The 19,512-nt window shown below is 35.4% G+C and overlaps 1 protein-coding gene across 2 annotated transcripts in view; it reads left to right on the top strand.

The window, feature by feature from the left end:
* The first annotated feature begins 2,554 nt into the window (after window positions 1–2,554).
* LOC149803465 (ras-related protein Rab-26-like) overlaps window positions 2,555–19,512 on the top strand; it is a 163,483-nt gene continuing 146,525 nt past the window's right edge. Inside the window, exon 1 of one of the 2 annotated variants that reach the window (XM_089953176.1) lies at window positions 2,555–2,794. In XM_089953176.1, the coding sequence (XP_089809302.1) occupies window positions 2,666–2,794 (129 nt within the window). In that variant the 5' untranslated portion in view covers window positions 2,555–2,665. The remainder of the gene's footprint in view (window positions 2,795–19,512) is intronic. The other variant, XM_089953175.1, reaches the window with a different exon arrangement.

Genomic DNA, 19,512 nt, shown 5'->3' with positions numbered 1-19,512 from the left:
AAGACTATTTCAAGCATCACACAAAGGAAGGAATTATAAAGATTATGATATATACACTGAAACTAATGGCAAAAACGGATTAAATGTATTGATTTAGAACTACAGAGCACACTTAGAGGAAAAGTGGAATCATAAACAGTGATTAGTGTATGATGAGCATGGATTTGTAATGGGCAAAAACTGAAGAAAAAAATGGCATGAAGACAACGAAGCAGTGACAACACGACATTAGAAAGGTTGCAAAGAATCTGAGAAAGGATATCAAAAAGACGATGAAAGAGAAAAAAGCAATTCAATGAATGGAAAAGTGACAAATAGCTCCAAGAAGGAGGTGATGAAAGACATGACCGACGTAATGACATTTGGGAATATGATTTTGTTTTCGAGAAGCTGCTCCTGTTTTGTAATATTAGTTTTAAAATGTTTCTTTTATTGATAAGTTCACATAAAACATGCTTCAAACGTGCTTTCTAAATGTGAATAAATCATATATGTTCATCACTTAGTTTCTAAAATAAGACTCAAACTAAGTTTTTTAAAATTAATGCATTTTCGTATATAAAAAGTTTGGTGGAATTTCTTTAATATGATTAAAATTTGTATTGAGCTTCAGGGAAGATTTAATATCAAACTCGAAATTTGCAAAATAAACACATTATGATAGCAAGTGCAATTTAATTAGAATAGGCAAAGCTCTCCAAGCAAATGACATCTTGGTTAAATGTTCAAGACTGGTAATGATTTCGGTATTTGTTTTTCAAAAAACAGCATCTGATGCGTCCCAAAAAGGATCCAGAAGTATTAAGTTTCCATTTCAATTAAAATCCAGTCGTAACCAAGTAAATTTATAATTATGTTTGGCAAAGTTCTGACACAAGACATGAAAACACAGAAGTTCTTCATTTCCACAAATAGTTCAGTCTCAGTCGTTTTGAAAATATGCCATTGAAACAACTTCGATATTAAACTGTGATTCTCTTATTACAGTGAAGTGTGTCCCAGTAATTCCTAATCGGGAAAGCTTTATGAAACATCCATGATGCCATGCGATGCAAAACGCTTTCCTTATGTCCAAAATGTAGCATAAACGTTTGCTTCTAATTCATGATAGGCTAAGATAGCTTTATGTAAATTAATTATGCCGAGATGCAATTCAGTTCCTTATGGATGCCTTATTGTTGAGTGGCTGGGAAAGTCTGAATTTTCGTTTTGCACTACGTATTAAATCTTTTCCATATAATATTTATTTCAAATAATTTGTACTAAACTGGTAGCAAAGAAACAACACTGTAGCTGTCAGGGTAATATGTACACATTCCATCACCTTTGTAGATTGGTACAATTTGCCGATTCTCTAGTCACAAGATATATAAACAGGAATGTTGGTATCGTATTGAATAGACTGGTAATGATTTCTATCACTTTCTTGACATCATATGTTCGTTTTGAAAACCATCTATCTTCAGCGCTTTACGTAACTGAAGCTGTTGTATTCGATGCTGCTGTTTCAGGAAAGGTAAAGTTTTCATAAAAACGAGATCTTTACGATCGTTTTCGTTATCCACAATATAGTATTAGGATTACTTATTCATTTAGGTGTATATGCTTTTTAGGCATCTGAAAAATACTTTGTCTCTAGTGGATTTAGTTTTTCAATAAAACGTTAGAGTTTCTATCCCTATTACATTGTTTAGAATTTCTAGTAAATATAATATATGATATGATATTTAGTTGCTTCGTCTCAAATACACCGTCTTCTTGTGAGTTAATATCTGGCTCCTGGATGTTCGTAACTTCTCTTGTGGCATCGTTATGTTTGTTGCTGACGTTAAGCTCTTCATAATATAAAGTATTAATTCAATGATCAACCACGACGTGATTTGCTAAGGATTGAGTTCGTAAAGAATTTGATGCAGATAATGTTCTTTGCTCTAACTTACACTTCTCTGGAAGAATCGTGCCTTATTCCTCTTCCAATACTTCAATGAAATGATGCAGTTCGCTTAAAAGATAACACCGACGAAAATATATGTTTTCGGGAATGGATCAGCAATTACCAGGAACTTATTTTATGTGATTTTTTTAAAATTAATAATAGACATTTAAAGCCATTCAACAGATTCACAGGTTTTCTATTTCAGATTTTAATGCACTTTTCTGTGAATGACGGGGCGGGGGGTTACGTGTCCGATTTTGACCATCATTACTTAAACCAGAAGAAATCTGCATTCTAAATAGCATCAGAAATGTTTGATTATTAAATTATTTACTTTTGTCTAAGCCACCAATGGGTAAAGTGATGCGCATACTAAAATCAATGAAAGCACACTCAGATTGAGGTTCAGAATTTGCCGATTTTATTATACTCCATATACGAGACTCTCTAAAGGACCGATCATTCTTGACTACGTCCACTGCTGCTGCTGCTGTTGATGTCTTCACTACCTCGAATCAATATCGGAATAGACTGTTCCAGCGCTGTGGTCTTACATTATTACACAACCAAACATACATTGATACTCCGATATGTTTGGTAAATACTGCTGAATTCAGATATGTTATTTAATGGCGTTACCTGCACTTGGGACATATAGATTTCCAAAAGAAAATGAGCATTGTGAGATTCTATCTTTGGATATAAATTAGCACTGAAAAAATATTTAATATGGCCGCTACCACGGATGTTTCCAAGACTCGCTTAATGCAGAATGGTCGATCGCCGATGCATGGAGTAGCAAATGATACTTGCAAATTAGATGGAATCACGGATTATGACCCGAATACAATCCATAAGGTAAGGCCATTTATAATCATCTCAAACGGATCAAACTTCTTCATAGATGCGTAATCCCATTTTGTGTCAAAATGTCTGCTATATTTATAAACAAACAGCGTTTATGTGTCTAATGTAGTCAAACATTTGGAATCAGACAGTAATATCTTTGATTGTACACTCTGAAATGAAGGTATACATTGTTGATTTGTACAACAAAACAGAAAGTAGATGTTGATCCAAAATAAGTGCTTGGGTGACCATTTAATGATTACGGAGATAAATACATTTAGTATGTATTTGTTTTCTCAGAAATATCCCTTCCTAACCTGCAAAAATATTGCCCAATTCTTTTGGTATCATTTTGACAACCATAAACTATGAATGGTAGATGATGTCTTAATTAGAATGTATCCTGTTTTCCTTCAGAATAAATAAAATAATGTACACTTATGAATACAAATATTAAAAAATTATATTGAAATCGAATATTAGTATTCTGGTAGAAATATTCGAATCAGTACTAGGTACACCGTTAATCTTCCATAATTTATTGGTTTATTGATTTTTACATTTTCTTCATGTTTATTTCATTATAATTGTTTTACATCAGCTCATAGGCAAACAACTGTAAAATACAATCAAACTGATTATAGAAAATCTATATAACGCTTGAGTGTGATTTCCTATGAATAGTCTATTTAGAATTGCTGGTCAAGGAAGATAAATTCCACTTACTGCAATCTGTGATCACCCAAAGGTAAAGAAACAAATTATATAAATATATATATATATATATATATATATATATATATATATATATATATATATATATATATATATATATATATATATATATATATATATATATATATATATATATATATATATATATATATAATCTGTTATTGAGAAGAAGAAAAAAAAACGTGCAAATGAAGAGATTTTAATATTTACATTTAAGTCTAAAGGCAAAATACATGACATTCATGGGTACGTTTTCAATATATTTATCAAAGTAATCGAGATTTATTTCAGACCGTGAGAACAAATCCCTGATTAAATTTAAATCTCTACTGTAAATAAAGAATGCAAAAACAAAGTGCCAAGTAAGTGAATGCCAGTCGCTAGCAATTAGGAAAAGTGGAAAAGGTCTCATTGGACAGTTTATCTGGTGAATTTTCATCCGACAATGACCAAATACAGAAAAATGAGAATAATTTTACACTGAAGATACAAATAAAAACAAACTAATGATTTTTGTAGAAAGCATACATGTGAGATTTTGACTGCAGTAATCAGGTTAATTCCTGATGCAACTGGTGGTTTTTATACTGAACCAACACTGCCACAACCCCTAAATTTTACATTCATTTTTGACAAGAAATGGCTATTTTGAATATATTTCTGTGACAATGCGGCTAGAAGAATCAGTATGTGCCTTATGCATGAATAAAGTTCACTAGTACTATAACAAATTAGCATACTTTTCATCACCCCTCAACCATCTAGATTTTTAGATATTTACCTCTGTAGCAGACACACATAAATACGTAAGCCAAGTCGGCAGCTCATTTGCAGCCCAAGTTACGCATTTGATCTCCAATGCTCATCTAACTGTGACAGGCAGTAACCAACAAGCCAACTATTTCCAAGCCTAACTCAAAGTAAATCTCAACCACATTATAGATTTAGCTTATGTGTGAATTTATAAATGCTAGGCTTGTGATAATTAGGTTCATGCCTTCTACCTTAAAAATTAGGGGGGTGTCAAAATACGAAACTATCCAGTGAGACCAAAATTAGATATGCAGTAAAGGCTTTCATGTTGGGAGGCGAGGGTGCATTAGAAATGCCGGGCAATGATCTGACGACTAAGAGGGAAAGTTATTGTGACATATAACAATTTTAACAGTCGAAAAATGTGAATGGTTTGATACTGGAATAGGGGGCCCAATTTCCATTTTACGTGCAGAATTTTCGTAAGCTTTAGGTGTAAGAAAATCTTAGCTAATTGGTAATTGCGTTTCACAAAAATATCAGTTGGAAAATTTCGTAGGTCTATGAAAAACTTTTGCGAAGGCCACTTCTCTGTAAGGGAGGTAGGTAATTACTCGGTAAAAATATAATAGGGCACCGGCAAGATAAACAGAAAAGAAGTTGACGAAGATGATGACGACAAAAAGAAAACAGTTATAACTCAATTACCCGTCCTAAATTTGGGCAAAATATGCCTTGACCTATTGGCCATAATGAATTGACCTATTGATCATAATTAAATGACCTCTTGGACATAACGAATGAAATTTAGGTAATATTTCTGAGTAAGTCTGTCTGTCTGTCTGTCTCTCTCTCTCTCTCTCTCTCTCTCTCTCTCTCTCTCTCTCTCTCTCTCTCTCTCTCTCAGATATACCCACTTCGAAATTCCGCAAAGCCAGGATTAAATTAAATTAATCACTATAATAATAATAATAATAATAATAATAATAATAAACTATCTTTACTTTCTTTACTTATTAATAACGAGAAATAAAATGTGATAATCAGTTAGATTAAAAGTAAGTATTAAAATTCAATTTTGATTTTACTTTCAGAATTGACAAAACCTATATTTACTTTCATCCTAATAAAGATTTCACATTACAACAAGGTAGAAAGTTTAGAAAATGGTTTAAAAAAGACAAATACATTAAATCTGCCAGACATTGTGGATTGTGTAACACTTATTAACGCGTAATCTTACTGGTGACATCGTGTCGTTTCAGTACCAGCACCAGACTGCTCTGGGGTCCCAGTGGTTTGAGCGTCCGCCTCGGAAGCGGGAGGTCGTGGGTTCGATCCCCGGCTGAGTCATACCAAAGACTTACAAAAATGGTACTAACAGCTGCCTCGCTTGGCGCTCAGCATTAAGAGGTTAGTGTTAGGACTGGTCGGCCTGGTGTCAGGATAATGTGACTGGGTGGGACATCATGCTACATGTCTGCGACATGATGCCCCAGTGCTAGACATCACTATAAACTGTCACACTGCAGACATCGTAGCAGTATGACTGAAAAATTGTTAAAGTTACGTTAAAAATCCAAATCACACACATACACACACACACACACACACACACACACAGTACCACCACCGTCGGATACATTTTCTTTAGGTCATTTATGATGAATCTGATGTATTGAACGTGCCAATGACAATCGGAACAAAAGTAACACGCAGTAAATCACTGGCCAATTCCAATATATTTTCTGCTACATGATCGTCCGAGTATTCAAGGCGCCGTTCTTATGCCGTTCAAAGGAGCCTCGAACATTAGATGATGGAGACCGTGGAGGGTATCCGCGATTTGGCTGAAATCTACATGAACTGAGACGAACGCAAGGCATTCCATGAAGTGGAATACTGCCGCAGATGCGGTGAGAAACTGCTGTCCGATTGGGCGCATAACCACTACCACATTACCGGAATGCCTTGACGTCGCCAACAAAAACATGGTAATCTTAAAACTGTAGATCTACCCATGATAAATAAAGTGATAGTTGTGCTGTATAACCTACGGTCACCTAATCATAGAGGTCATAGGAACGGCCTCGAATGAATATTTAAGCGACATTCCAAAAGGAACAGAAAAAAATACCTGGCAGTATTTCTGAGTCAGCTGCTATTTGTTGAAAACCTGCAGTTAATGAATATTATAACCTCTATAAGCTGATCGCCAACTTGTTTTACAGGTCACTTTACATCAATAGTCGGCATGTAGAGCAAGACATTGTCTTTCTAACCAAAACGGGCATCAACAAACGTTCAATCTAAGCGAATGGTAGATGTGCGCGCTATGCGCGCTGCACTGTGCAAACATTACGATAATTTTATCATTAATGTTGGATTGAATATTTGGTAATTTTGATCTGCTGCGCGGAGAACAATTCAGCTGCACGGGGATATCTAAGCAGCTGCGCGCGCGCAGCTTAGAGGGAACGTTGGCATCAACCTGTACAAATTTACAAGCAACTGGAAATGATTTGAAGAAACCCATATTACTGATGGAGACCATGCCTAGTCAATTCCCTAAAGCATGAATCTACGAGAAAAAGTATGAGCACGCAAAGGGTATGTGGACGGCCTTAAAATACCAAATTCTCTGGGACTACCATTATTGCTGTCTAAAGACTGAGATGCTTAATGCATTTCTTAAACTTCCCTGAACAGCTGGCGGACATCAAAAAGTACCTATCCATTGAGAAGGAACTCGACGATGAGCCTGAGATACGCGACAGTGAACATCCTAATGTACCTAGGTTGTGGCAGCAGGCAGCGAAACAGCTGGCTTGTATGCCATTTTTAGCAACTTTTATCGTTATGCGATCGTGCAGGGTCAACCAATTGTTGAGTTCAGTGAGTGGGATCGCCTAGCTAGTACAAATTACATCATCGAGTACGTTGATGAGCTCCATGATACGCACAACGCCTTCCCGCTGATCCGGGGGCATTATCCGTTTCATCGAGCTAGGATGAGCTGGTTTAGTAAAACAAATTAGGCAGGGGTTCGTTGGCTGAGTGCGCAAAGCTACTTCCAAACCTGCGAAAAATGAGTATCAAAACCTCCAACTCCACACCAATCTTGGCAAGCGCATCACAAATGTTCTCAGAGTGTTAGAATCCCTGAATGGGGACATATACATATGAATACGGTGAATACGGACCTGAAAACAAATGCTAACAATGTGTTTGCAAAAGACTTCTTTGAATCAAATCAGCATCAAACATTGGGTTTATCCAGAGTACCCTAATCCAACTTGCGGCCATCAAGGCGTAATATCGTTTTCGCTGCAGCAGAAACAAAGCTTGAAAGTACTCATGTAATTCTTACTATAATGGCAATGTTTAATTTGCTAAACGTCGACGGCAATGTCTTTTATGTAAGGCCATCTATCATTTGGTCCATGAGACAAAAATAAAACCGCGAAACCTTCGAGAATGATATGTTTTTTAGCAAACCTACAAAATCAAAAGTCCTGCACACTGAAAACACGCTAATTAAGATTCTTGGCGCGCATGTTGGAGAACTTGCTACGGACTGTCCGATTTCCGGATCTAAAGAGTTTAAAAGAAATGATATTTGCTTTCATTACATCGCCGTTTCCCTCTTGCCAACAGGCCACATCGACAGGTTAGAAGTACATGTCCTCGCGAAATATAAGCTCTCTTACCCCAACTTCCTAGACGAATTAGGGGCTCCGAGTGGCTGAGTGGTCTAAAGCGCTCTCCGTAACGGATCACTGCCATCTCACCTCTGTCTGCGTGGGTTCGAGTCCAGGATTCGGCTAATGTGGGTTTGTGAGAAAGCTTGCCAGTAGCTTCTCGTGGGTCGGTGGTTCTTCTCGGGGTTTTCCCAGGTTCTTCCTCCACCATTAATACTGGCCGCCATGCATAGCCTATCGTGTGCTGAAAAATAGCGTTAAACCCCACAACCACAACAACAACAACATCATAGACGAATTATAATGCTGCTATTCCCAAAACGTCTGGGCCCGCAAGACTTTCGCCTGAAACAAATATCAGAGGTTGAGCAAGCCTGTCAAGCTGAAGCTGAATAGCGCAATTGCCATTTTAAAAAGTACTGGCGCGCAATAAAATTTGGCATTGACAAAACAATGACATTTATGTCTCTAGCCTCTTATATGACTAGCATCGGAATTCTGTCAATTATCATTGAAGTCCCCACTGTCTTTGAGGTTGCAGTTTTAGCCTTAGGTCTGGTGTCAAAGACTATACATTTTTTTTCAGCCCTGATGGCAAAAGAACCAAAACAAAAACATGATGAGATCCTCGTTATGGGGAAATACTAAACTGGATACTAATGCAGATCATATTTATAAGGCACTACATCGCAAAGCCGTTACAGAGGGCGAATTTAATGTGGGCTGAAAGACACAAAGTACACGCTTTCGTCGCCAAGAACGAAGTGGCAAATAAACAAATTGATTGCCCGCGGAAGGACACAGGCACATACAGAGCTCTTGAAACAAATAGATATGGCCGGGGATGCCAGATAAGAGCTGTGTAGTGTCTGCCTAAAATTGTGGCGATGTCAGCTGTGGGGGAAAAAGCTGTTGGAGAATCAGCTTTTTGGCCCACTCCCATACGATGCTGTCTTTCTATAGTGGGAACTAAGCGCGATGCCAAAGTGATGTATTAGAACCTCTGATAAAAAAATAGCTGCCTGACGAACTATCGATTTTATTCAATATAGCATTACTATTAACATTTTTGTTTTGAGGAGACGCGTATCCATCCTTCTTTATCACAACGTTAGCTGCTACAATCAAAGCTGTCAGAATGAGAATGAGAAAGCAACCAATACACATTATAATTAATGGCCCTCCTACAATACCTCTAAATTCTTATTGAAAACCTACAAATTATGTAATGTTTTCACATCACCACATTCAAACGCCCCCAGTTTAAGCCGACTTCGTGGGAGAATGGTAGCTTGACAGAAATAACTGTGGTTTTTTTTTACACTGGGTGACTGGTGCAAGTCTACACTTAAATTGTACCTTGATTTTGATTGCACCCAAGATGTTGGCGGCGAGCTAAAATGTCCAATCACATCTATTATTGTGCCTTGGATACAATTGTCTTCAAACAAGTTGAGATTTGCTTGTTGCATGATTGTCTGGATCGATTTGATTCGTGATTTCCATTTCTTCGGCTGGAAAATCTGTGTATCGTATTGAAAAGAAAATGGCCTAAATATCGTCCATCTCAAGTAGAACTTAATCTGCTTAAACGCAGCCTGGATCTGAAATGAAAATAATTAAAATGATTTCAACTTACCAAATTGCAGTGTCAACAACGTCACTAAGTTAAAGATAAAAATTAAAAAGATTTAATAAAACCAGTGTAGGCTACTCTTACTTGACAAAGTCTAAAGCGAATAGAAACGATTTTATGGCCAATGTAATGGCTCTCTAAATTAAAGAAGTCACAACATTGTCTCGATTACCATTTTGTTTACCATGAATGGATAAATACATGTTAATATGCCATGGAAAAGGTCAATAACAGTTGATATTTGCACTTCGTACAAATATAGTACAATCTCAGTACTTAAATTTCAATAATGGAGTTATAGACCACTGCAATTTTGTTATAATTGTAACTTGATTTTTCCTCACAATAAATCTAATAAATGTGCAGAGAATATTATTTGAGCGGTCTGGTGTATTTTATAGGCAAATAACACGTTTATTCGTTAGCTAGAGATGGCCTTCATTGAAAGAGAGGGAGAGAGTTCTTAAGGGACCACTAAATTCACACATGTAGTAATTTTATTGCTGACGACAAAATGTGAAAACTGTACATAAGGTAATAATAGTAAACCAGTCTTGAATCAAATGATTGCTAAAGATTAAAACAATCAACTTGAATCTATGAAAACTGGTGATTCTGCATGCCGATCAATTGTCTTATTCACTTAACGAAATACCAACAGAAGTTTATGAAAGAAAATAAACTGACTTGAGGCTTTTTAGTTCTATGTTCTGACAAGGAATAATCAAAGAAACAAGTCACTTTGAATTTCTTTTCACAAAGAACGGGTTAACATATTTTTGGCAGGCATGGTGGACCGATATATCAACATATACCAGTTTGCTTAAAACATTTGTCCCATACATGAATTTAAAACTTCAGAGAGTACTATGATTCCATATAAAATCAGTAGTCGGATGCCTCAATAAGGTTCAAGTGACACATTTTCGATAATGTAGTTCATGCGCTTTTCATAGATAAATTGAAAAGTATCGATTATATTGATGACTGCGTCGTCAAGGAGATAATATATAGCTCCAGAACCAACCAAAAAATTGGCATTAATTAAAATTAGTATTCACCCTCAATCCGTTATTCGTAGTCTTTTCCAGTATTAATTTAAAATTAGTATTCACCCTCAATCCGGTATTCGTAGTCTATTCCAGTGTTAATTTAAAATTAGTATTCACCCTCACTCCGGTATTCGTAGTCTATTCCAGTATTAATTTAAAATTAGTATTCACTCTCACTCCGTTATTCGTAGTCTATTCCAGTGTTAATTTAAAATTAGTATTCACCCTCAATCCGGTATTCGTAGTCTATTCCAGTGTTAATTTAAAATTAGTATTCACCCTCAATCCGGTATTCGTAGTCTATTCCAGTATTAATTTAAAATTAGTATTCACCCTCAATCCGGTATTCGTAGTCTATTCCAGTATTAATTTAAAATTAGTATTCACCCTCAATCCGGTATTCGTAGTCTATTCCAGTATTAATTTAAAATTAGTATTCACTCTCAATCCGTTATTCGTAGTCTATTCCAGTATTAATTTAAAATTAGTATTCACCCTCAATCCGGTATTCGTAGTCTATTCCAGTATTAATTTAAAATTAGTATTCACCCTCAATCCGGTATTCGTAGTCTATTCCAGTATTAATTTAAAATTAGTATTCACTCTCAATCCGTTATTCGTAGTCTATTCCAGTATTAATTTAAAATTAGTATTCACCTTCAATCCGTTATTCGTAGTCTATTCCAGTATTAATTTAAAATTAGTGTTCACCCTCAATCTGGTATTCGTAGTCTATTCCAGTATTAATTTAAAATTGGTATTAAAGACGATTGACTTGCATATCGAACTTATCGGTCGCAATTCCTTCAAAAAGATTACTAAAATAATACTCATTGGTGTGTCAAACTCACAAGAGGGAAATTGTATATTTAATTCTTGTAACACATACAAATCGTGCGAGACAGTAACTTGCATGCATGACCATGTACCTACCGTGGATATTCTTTGTAAAAACTAGCGTGTCTATAGGTAATTAGCATGATGCGATCCAGTCCTCAGTTTTATTAGTCCCCGGAGTTTTCTTCTCCCAGACGTTCGAAAATAATACGGCCAGCTTCTGTTTGTTCCCATTCATTTATATATTTTCTACTGTTTTGTATTTGTAATAAACATATATATTTTATTCTGGGATTTTATCTACGATTTGCCTTCTTCGTTTTACTTGTTTATCAGCTAGTACAATGACTAGTGCCTTTGTACACACTAAAGTTTCAGGTCCCGTTTCTTATTGGAAAAGTCATGTCTTGGTCTTTTCATCTAAAATTTTAAAATGGATGGTAATGGGATCTAACTATAAATCCCTAAAGATTAATATACGCAGAAAGCATGTTAATGTTAACCTTTCATCAAAGTCCACAGTTCACTAAATTCAGTCCCCCAAACAACCATTCAGTCTGGGTTTATCAAGCATTGTTGATTAAAGATGCAGATGTTGTTCATGAAAATCTTGTATTCATCCCCTAGCTACCACGTGCATAATCTTCCCCAGAACTGCTTACGCTGGAGAATTTGAACCTCCCAGATTTCATAAACATTCCAATTAAAAGGTCTTTTTCGCCTAATTCAAAATAATTTCATTTGAAATGAGCAACACGCGTAATTGATATAAAAGGTTTAGTTCGAGTTAGCAGTGTGAAGTCCACAGTTATTACAGACGAAAGGAAGAAGAATAAGATGCAAATCTGAAGCCACGGAAACATTTTGATCAATTTAACCGTTGGTATGCGTCTTTTCTGGAATTACGACTTACTAAACATGTTCAAGATATATTATTGCTTAAATTTATTATATAAAAAAACTAATGAAGATTATGATTCTCTAGAAGAATAAAGTAATGCTCAAACAGTCTTATTTTACAAAATGATAATACAGATACGACAATTTGCCCATTTGTTCAATTATTCTTGAGTTTCCTTCGTCCCTGCCAAACACAGGCCCCATAATGTTTGTCGTCCACTGCGGTACCGCTTTGAGGACATCAAGTTCATTCACGAAGCCCATACATTTTTGCACTCTATGAGCCAAGATCCATTGGCAACAACAACAAAAAACACAACCTTTTTTTAAAGTAGCTAGAAACCCGAGAGCTTAAAATTTAAGTCTTATCTGAAAACTGTCCAATGCTGTTAAAACAAATGGCTGATGTTATATGCTACAGAAAATGAATGGCAAATTTCTAAAAATGGGCTAGCTGGATTTGTTTAACTGTCTTACCACCCTTAATAGGCTGCGGAGAGTTAGAGTAAAAGGACTCTGAAGTCTGTAGAGTGTTGTGTACACACTCTCTGACCGCCGATGACAAAGCTACGGCATCACGGTATATTGATACGTATAGTTACGCACTACTTCATTTACTAAGACTGGCAACTGTGAAAGGATTTCAAATGCAACTAAAGTGTCTGTTTGAAATATTATGTATTGCTATAAAATGTCACTGATAAATTTCAGACCTCATGAAAGACGCTACATTTTATGATTATGAAAGAAATATTTTTCAAAATAGTTATGCATTTATTTTGTTTTCATGGGTGTACTGCAGAGAACGGCTATGCTCAAGAAATGGATATCAGGGGTTTTGAATCTATGGTAATAAAGCTGAGCATGCATGAAACTAATAAACCATGTAAATCCAGACATATGCATCATAAAAGACATCATGAGCATGAGAACAGAGACATTCAATACTTTAGTACTCTAAGAATGTCGAAGAAGTTAACTCTGTTTCACAAAAAGGCTTATAGCAAACTTTTAGTACTGTATTTTCAATTGACCAGGTTTGTTGTTGTAGGGTTTAACGCCATTTTTCAGCACAAGATAGGCTATACATGGCGGTCAGTATAAATGGTGGAGGAAGAACCCGGGAAACCCCTGCAAAGAACCACCGACCTACGAGAAGCTACTGGCAAGCTTTCTCTCATAACCACATTAGCCGAATCCGAGACTCGAACTCACGCAGACAGAGGTGAGATGGCAGTGATCCGTAACGGCGAGCGCTTTAGACCACTCGGCCACTCGGCCACTCGGGACCCCGAACAGGTTTTATATTCAGTACATATGGATTCTTTCGAATCAATTTATTACGAGATTGGTCGTTTCAAAGATGTATATATATATATATATATATATATATATATATATATATATATATATATATATATATATATATATATATATATATATATATATATATATATATATGTCATTGGTATTTTTGATGGATTAAATCATAGACCTTGAGCACGAAGTTCTCTCATTCTTGTCATTCTCAGATCCTTAAACGGTTTGAAGGATTTATCAATATAGGTACGTAACTTCAATACATGAAAAATCGTTAAAGACTCACATTTCGAAGCATACAAATGCATCATGTGGCTAGGTGCCAAGTTGTGTTACCCTATAGATTTTAATGAATCGTTCTGGCGCTAAGCCCGATATGGAACAAAAAGAATAAAAGTGTTGTCACTATAGTTTTGAAACTGGTGGTTATGGGATTTCAATTTTTACTACGTCTGAAACGGAACGCAAAATGACAGCAAAATGATAGCCAATCAGAACATGCTTTAAGCTATTCGCGTGACTGGTTTAGTTCATACTTTGCTTCAAAGTGTACATAAAAATACCCTTTGTCAGAAGGCCGGCTAATAACAATTTTGTTGAAAACCTATTATAACTAAGTATAAGTACATTTCAAAACTGACTGACCTAGAATGGGATAATGTCAGTCCAATATGTCTTGAAAAATAATGTAGAGTATTATAAAGCAACACTGTTGTATGGATATTTACTTTATGTCCGCTTTGATGGTTACTATCACACAGATCAAGATTCTCAGTCAGTTAGATTTAATATACTGTATTTATATATTTTCATTAAAGATGCGTGTAGTGCTACCAAGAGACAGTGTTATCCAAACCATTAAATCATCTTCATAACTCATGTTTAAACTACTTTCAATACGGCTGACGTTATAATTATCCTGATCTGGTTAGTTGGTATCAAAGGTCAAACTCTTTTCCATTCATGTTCTCTCGCTCGTATTGCTTTTTGGGGTGGGGTTCGTGGGGGTGGGTAGGGGTGTTGACTATTTAAGATGAAAAATACCTCCAAGAGTTTCCATTTACCTCATTCTCGTTTTGTAAGATCTATCAGTGGCGAATGTTTCCTGGATACACGTGTGTACAATGTACCTATATTAGTTCAAACTTTAAACGATTATTTTTATTATTATTATTATCATTATTATTATTATTATTATTATCATTATTTTCTCTAGTCGAAGTATAAAAAGAGATCTACTGTGAAACGTATTTTATGTTAATCGTGACCATTATGGTCGTTGGCTATCCAATAAATAATTTTCGTACATTTGATGACTTAAGACTTTATACATGAGAGACCCCAACAAATCTCCTATTTGATTAACCTGTTATCATTTGAATTCCTTTAAGATTCCGATCTCTCTTCCTGGCATCATTGAGCGTTGCATTAATTATCTCTTTCAACGTGTCAGTGGTTTACAAGATCGTGCAAATTTCATACTAAATGATATGCATCTGTAGTTTCCAGTCTGTCTTATTTATTTCATCCGTCTCAATTACTGCTTGTAATGTTAGTTTATTTTCAGACGCTTCAATTCTCCTTCCAACTAAATATTCAAAGAACTATTTTACTCTACTGTTTTGTATGCAGTGATGAGCCCGAGGTCATAGGTCGAAAACTGCGTAAGCCAAGATATAGCTAAATCGAGCCAAGCGCAATGAATATTGGGAGCGCTCGCCAAGTTTTATTTATGTGCAGCACAGACATAAATCAGACAAATTCATCTCAGTGGTAATTGAAATTATGTCCCGTGGGATTACCATTGATTTGATCAGTTTCTAAGCCAATTGGTTGCGGAACAGACATGTCAATCATAGAACGGAAGTAGAACATGAGGAAAATTCATATTGAAAGGAAGATATGAATGACCGCCAGAAAAGGTCACAAACATTTACCTAACAACATGTGTATTGATAAAATCCTAATTTCCATCATTCTTATTCATTGTTCCGCATAGGTGTTTCTAACGGTTATCGGAACTAAAACTACTGAAGGGACTACAACATGAATAAAATGACAATTGCGCCTTAAGTGAACTTGGGTGAATATTATATGATGTGCACATTCTGCAATTACAATTGCCATGATGAAGATAACTCCTTTACAGTAGAGTGCAATGCACACTGAATAAATCTCCAGATCTGCGTTATTTTGATACAGGGTATACGATCTTTAAAAGTCTCAAGAAGGTAGGCATGTAATCTGAAGATTATCGAAACTAAAATCAATTGGATAAACCACGATCTTGAAATGGGCAACATATACGTGAGCAAAATGCTTAGTGTTGCTTTTGTATTGTGCTAACAAGCATTCACAAGCATGCTGAGTGCAAAGTTTAACGACGATGGCCAGATTAGTGATTACAGAAGCAGTATCATTTCTTTTTAGATCAAAATATAAAGAAATATTAATGTCATATCTTACATAAGAGTCATCTAAATATAACAGATTTATCTGCCCCCACCCCAGCTTATGGCAAGATTCGTGCTAAAAGTGATGTCTGGATCATCACTGCTGATGCTCGATCGAGCATCGTCAATGTATATATGCTACCCTTCTTTCATGGCAATACAAAATCTTTTTCCATTCGGAAAATTCTAAATATGGAAATGCGCCTCTACGCAACTTGCTCGACACGCCTACCGAGCTTGGTTAAAATGCTTTAATATACGTACCTTGTTTGGTTGAGATATATTGACGTGTATACGGAGTTTGGTTGAAATACATTAAATTGTTCAAGAGACATGTTCCATAAAAGAAATTATGTAGTGACCGACAGACGGACGTACAAAGCTACAGCTGTATCCCCGTTTCACATACTGGACGGATAGAAAGAGGATTTATTTAGGAAACCATATGTCAAAGATGGCAGTCGTAAACTTAATTCCTTGACAAGCTCAAGATTTTGATAAAGGGACAGAGTAATACAAAACTTAGCACATCCTGCTGATATGCAAATCAGACCATAGGAAAAAATTAGTTGCGCTTTTTATTATTTGTTAGTTGAGTCAGTTCTGCTTAACGATTTCCGTCTTGGTTTTTATAACCACATGTGGTTGAGCTCGGAGATTTCCTTATAGCTCTGCTTATTGGTTCCCGAACATTACTAGCGAAGGATTGTCGCCTTTCATTTTCTAAACAATGGGATTTATATATGTTGTAAAAACAAGTGTATTAAATATATTTTGAATGTGAAAATGTTAAAACAAACTGCTATTATTTATGGAAATCCACTTGATTGCTTTACTATGGAGTTAAAATTGCTTGCGAATCTTACAAAATAGTATTCCCAGAAAGAAATTGTGAAAATGTAGTAGAAACTGCATTGTATACAGTATTGTATGAAAAGGCACAATATTGTCTCTAATAGGCTATTATTGCTGCATAAATACGTATGTTTTTTTCTCAGATGTATGGAAAAACAACTTATGCCATGATTCAGTTTGTTTATATATGTTTGGTGTATATGTGTATGTCTCTCTCTCTCTCTCTCTCTCTCTCTCTCTCTCTCTCCGCCGCTCCAGTGGCCTAGTGGTTAGAACGGCCGCCTCGGATACGAGAAGGAGCTGGTTCGAACCCCGGCCGAGTTATACCAAAGACTTATAAAAAATGGTACTAACAGCTGTCTCACTTGTCACTCAGCATTAAGAGGTTAATGTTAGGACTGGGCGGCCTGGTGTCAGAATAATGTGACTGGTTGGGGACATCGTGTTACATGTCTGCTGCATGATGCCCCAGTGCTAGACATGACTATAAAGTGCCACACTGCAGACATCGTAGCGATACGACTGAAAAATTGTTAAAGCTACTTTAAAAATCCGAATCACATGCTCTGTGTGTGTGTGTGTGTGTGTGTGTGTGTGTATATATATATATATATATATATATATATATATATATATATATATATATATATATATATATATAAAGATTTGTATGTGTGTGTTAAAATCGATTATCCAGACTAGATACATAGATTTCTCCAGATTGTAAATATTTAGACTAAACGAGTCATATACATTTAAACGCATATGTATTTGTAATTAGAATGGAAGCACGTTTAAATGCATACGTATCAGTAATTAAGAGATTGTTACTGTTTTGTAGGCATTTGACGTGTTTTGAAACAGAAAAAGTAGAAAAAATAAAAATATTTAAGGTACTAAACTTAAATTATAAAATGTTATGTATGAAGGACAGTCAATTTGTGCGTTGTCGTGAAAGTAAACACAAGTATCACATAGCTTTGGTGAGGGTAAACTTGGCTGACATGAATTCTAGTCACACATGTGCTAAAAGGTAACATGAATTCTAGTCACACCTGTGCTGGAAGGTGATTAACTTTGATCGCCAGTTACGTCACGATTAATCGTTGATCAACAGGTAAATACGTAGGTTTGGGCTAAAATAACAAACCGTAATTTTACTGATATGAAGTATGCAAAAAGGCAATAGTCAATAACATGCATAATGCATATATAATACAGTATCGAATAAATGAATGAATTAGTAATGGCGATAGAAACATGTGTACACAAATCTTGAGAGAGAAAGAGAGAGAGAAAGCATTTTACACATATTTACCTAGGTATGTTACAGTTGTTAAATCTTGGAGTTTTAAGTAATTGTAAAATTTATACATGCAGGGTTTAAACCAATGCTTAGGATCAATATAAGATTTTCTTTGTGACAGGTAAGAGGACATATTAGGACAGTAATATTCATCGTCGATATCAATATTTACACACAATTTACATTCCCTTTCATGCCGTTAGTTTTCTATATGCCTTGCAGTCTCTATATTTAATGGATGAGATGAAACCATTAACTTTCTTTAAGCCTTTCTGTGGCTGGCATTAGCAATTATTTTAGGATAAGGGGCGGTTTCGAAAACATATGTATTATATATCTTGATACATATATGAAGTTTTCGAAGCAAGTCCTGAGCTCCATTCACAAATTAAATATGTCTTGAAGTCTGGTCAAAATTGAATTAGGGTAACACAGTATTTTTCCAGTATGAGATCAATACAATCTTTCGCACATAAGAAGCCCAGCTTTTACAATTCTTTCTTTGGCAATCGATAAGAATTATTTGGTATACTTTTCTAAGAATAATGATTATTCTGTGCTTAACAATTTGATCCAATACTTAAAGATGCGTATATATCTATTTAGAGAATGTGGATATCTGCCCAACGCAACACACACAAAAATAGTGCTGGTACAAGGTTATCATCCTGTTATCAATACGGAATATTTTCTGTGTACCCGTTCGATATTGTATTGTGTCAAAAATCCCTAAATATCACAGCAATAATACAAAATTGGAATTAAAAAAGAATCCAATAAATCATACATTATATTTACTGGACATCACAGAGTATTAGCATCACTTAAAAGTCCGTTCATTGTTTTAAGATCTTTGCCAACAGTATTATATGTAACACATTTAGACTTGTTTTTACCAACGAGCCTCTGTCGGTAAAAACAAGTCCTCAGTAATTAAAGCTATTCACAAAATCTAGAAACACATCTCCGTACTTAAATAAAACTTCTAGTCTTCTAACTCCTTTGTTAAAATATATTCATTCGTATACAGTATGCATGTAACTAATCTAAGGATGTTGTAGACCCTCTGCTGTCTCTGAACAATCGAAATAGGCTGAGTGCTTTGAACATGACTGTAAATAGATCTTGTTATAGTTTATATTTTCCCATTCAATCCACATTTGCTACTTATAGATAATC

This window comes from Sinohyriopsis cumingii, chromosome 3 (assembly GCF_028554795.1).
Source record: "Sinohyriopsis cumingii isolate HCF-2022 chromosome 3, ASM2855479v2, whole genome shotgun sequence".
Taxonomy (NCBI): domain Eukaryota; kingdom Metazoa; phylum Mollusca; class Bivalvia; order Unionida; family Unionidae; genus Sinohyriopsis; species Sinohyriopsis cumingii.
Note: the sequence above shows the minus strand (reverse complement) of the source record. Positions and strands in the feature narration are given on the sequence as shown.